Source organism: Gavialis gangeticus, unplaced genomic scaffold (genome assembly GCF_001723915.1).
Source record: "Gavialis gangeticus isolate Ggan-Ray unplaced genomic scaffold, GavGan_comp1, whole genome shotgun sequence".
NCBI classification, from domain to species: Eukaryota; Metazoa; Chordata; order Crocodylia; family Gavialidae; genus Gavialis; species Gavialis gangeticus.
Window position 1 is genome coordinate 22,152,546 of NW_017728998.1, and position 3,178 is coordinate 22,155,723.

A 3,178-nucleotide genomic window follows, 5' to 3' on the forward strand; every position below is an offset into this window, starting at 1 on the left:
CCAGGTAAGTGATGCAAGTCACGTAAGCAGAGGGAGCAGGTTTCCCCCTCCCTCAGGAATGCAGCCAGCTCCAGTTCCCTAAAGAGACAGGCTGAGGGTGTGGTCCCCTGTGTGCTGGGCCCACCCTAATTGAATGGTCACAGCACAGAGATTTAAATCACAGTGTCACAGGGCAGAGATTTTTGGGGAGAAACCAAGGTGGCTTTCTGCCACAACCTCAATATTGGACAAGTTTCAGAACAAATTTTGAGGGAAAGGACCTAGAACATAGAGGTAAATGGAACTTGGGATAAAATAAATCATGAGTTTTAAATTAGTCCCATCAGTCTAATGTAATATTAGTTCAGCAAAGCAGAAGCTGAGAGTAGATATGATTGCTCCCTATAAATATATCTAGAAAGGGAAGAATTATTTAAGCTACAAGATAAAGATGCACAAGAAACAAAAAGATGCACATGAATAAATATAGCTTGGAAATTAGTCAGAAGAGTGAGGTTCAAGAACAGAACCACCTCTCAAGCTATACTTACACTATTTCTGCAGTATCTTCACAGAAGTTGATGTGCAACGTCACTGGCTTTATACAGTATAATCTAAACTTTCTTGCTCTATATGGGAGTCGCATAAATGCTTCCACTGCAACCCGAATGCTTAATAGTAAAAACAGAAGTTTTAAAACGATTATACACAGCAATCAGTAACACATTTGCCACACATCTGGGGTGTCTCACTCCCACTGATCTCTTACAAGAGGGGTGGCCAACTTGTGGCACAGGCAGCCTGTGGCATTTGGCAGTCTGGGGAGGGGGCAGGGAGCACAGTGGCAGATGGGGCAGGGAGCAGAAAGCTCATTTCAAGCAGGAAACCAGGCATTAAGCAAAAAGCTGAACAGTAGATCAGAAAACAAAAAAGGATCCAAGTCACATTCATGGAGGATACAGGGCTAATTTGTGCCACATCTGCCAAAGACCACCCCCCCTCACTATCCTACAACCTACATTTGGCAAGACAGGCCCTCTCGTCTCCCTGCATCTTATTTCATTCTTCTTTCCAAAAGCACAACACAGACTTAGGAGTTAGAGAATTTTAGCCTTTAGAACAGATGTACTCTGAAAAAAAAAAATCACTAACTATAGAGGGAGCATGCCTTTATTTAAGTAACTAATCTAAAGGCAGGTGCATCCCCTCCCTCCCACCTCAAACATACAGCTCTATGGCCCCTGTGACCAGAGAAAACAGGCTGCAAAAATGCTGCTCAAGACGCAAGTGTCTAAAGGCTTTCTTGGCCCACTATCATATAGATTTAGATTCTTTTAATAAACACTGTTATAGGTCCCACAGCGTTCCATAGCCTTGACAGAAACATTAGTATCTGACAATGCAAACCACTATCTGGAACTCCTATGAACAACAGGTCGGATTGATTAGAGGCCTTCATGTTGATTTAAGTAACTGATTTTACTCCTCTTTCCGTTTATACTTTAGATATTTTCTTAAAAGGATCATTTTAAACAACAAATCAACATGTTTTTATCTCTATACTCAGTTTGGGACTATGTTTTTTATTGCTAACCCGGGAGGACATATAATGCAACACATTTATTAAAAGCAACTAAGTAGAGTTGGCACAGCTTGACATATTAGTTCACATGTTTAATGTATGTATCATAGTGTTATAAAGTGTGTAAGTTTACCATTTTCACTAGATTAATTGTCCTTACTCACAATCTGAATCAAAGCACCTTTGGATGGAAGTTGGAGTTCATTTAAAATGCAGAAAACCAGCATGTTACTTTTTTTTATTAGTTAAATAATAGTATTAAATGTCAAGCTTATTTAACATTTAACTACTTTGCTGCATATGTAAAAAGGGATCAGCTATAAATGCAAGATGTTTTAATAACTGCATTAAACAAAAACTTTTCTGTCAATAACAAACAAAACTATTTCACAGTTGTCATACTCAGACTGTACTGCTATCATCTACTTGTTCTACCTAATTTTCCTCTTCCAATGTTTAAATTAAGCCATCCCATGTTTCTCAACTGAAAAGACTATTAGTTAATGAACTGAATCAGCTGAATAAACCAAAGTGAAATCTTCAGCAGGTGTTAAAAGCATCTCAAATGTTCAGTCACTGGCTTTCTCCAGTTCAGTTGGCTTTAATTTTTTTCCCATGAACATACATTATTTAATTTTAAACTAAACATCCAAGGATTACTTAACATATTGTAGTAAATGTAGGTATTAACATAGATTATCAAATCTATTTTAAAATGGAGACTTTATTCACTTAAGCCCTTTGAATTTTTTTACAAAGAAACCTATTTAAAAAGAAAATCCAGTTTTAAAACCTTCCCCCGCCCCCAAAACAAAATGATTTATATTCAGGCTTCTAAGTAATTCCATTATATACCCAAGAGAATTAGCAAGACCCAAACTATAGATTTCACGGCTTAAACAGACACAGCTCTGTCCTTAGTTAAATCATCATTATCCGAACCACATTAGCTTATGAGACAGTTGGCAGCAATAACTTCTTGAACAGTACATACTCTCTTGTTTTAACTGGAATATACTTGGCATAATCCACAAGGAAGCACTCTACCAGGCAATGCTCCGTACAGGACATGATTGTCTTAATAACTGCTCTACACCAGCATCTCAGTTCCTGACAAAAAACCACACACACCTGAAAAGAAAGGAAGAAAACAAAACAAAATATCCACCTGAGATTTGGGGGGTTTTTTTAAACATAGAAAAAAAGGTAAAAAATCATCTTCCTTTAAAAAAAAGCATTTATCCCTAGTGCAACCTCCAATAAAGACAAATATTGCAGTTCATATGTCAATACATTTGTTGAAATAATATTCATACGCATTTCTCTTTCAACTTACAACAAAATACTTTACAAAATGACTGCCCAAACATCTGAAAAACCTCTATTTCATACCATGCTTTCCTCAAAAGTGAAAATAGATACAACATAGTAACATGTATATTTACTCAAAAAAGGTGACCAACCCCCCACCCCCAATAGTTAGATTCTATATATGGAAAATGTATAAATTTGTTATCATCTCCCAGGTACATCATCTCCTAATTATTGTAAGTTTGTTTGGAATTTCTCCCCCTTCCTCTGCTGCAGCACGGAAAATTAAATCGGGGGGGGGGGGGG

General features: G+C 37.4%; 1 protein-coding gene across 1 annotated transcript in view; it reads right to left on the bottom strand.

The window, feature by feature from the left end:
- TDRD12 (tudor domain containing 12) overlaps positions 1 to 3,178 on the bottom strand; it is an 83,795-nt gene that overhangs the window by 71,606 nt on the left and 9,011 nt on the right. The window contains exons 5-6 of the mRNA XM_019505281.1: positions 2,556 to 2,692; positions 531 to 650 (exon numbers count right to left, since the gene is read on the bottom strand). Coding sequence (XP_019360826.1) covers positions 531 to 650; positions 2,556 to 2,692 — 257 coding nt within the window. The remainder of the gene's footprint in view (positions 1 to 530; positions 651 to 2,555; positions 2,693 to 3,178) is intronic.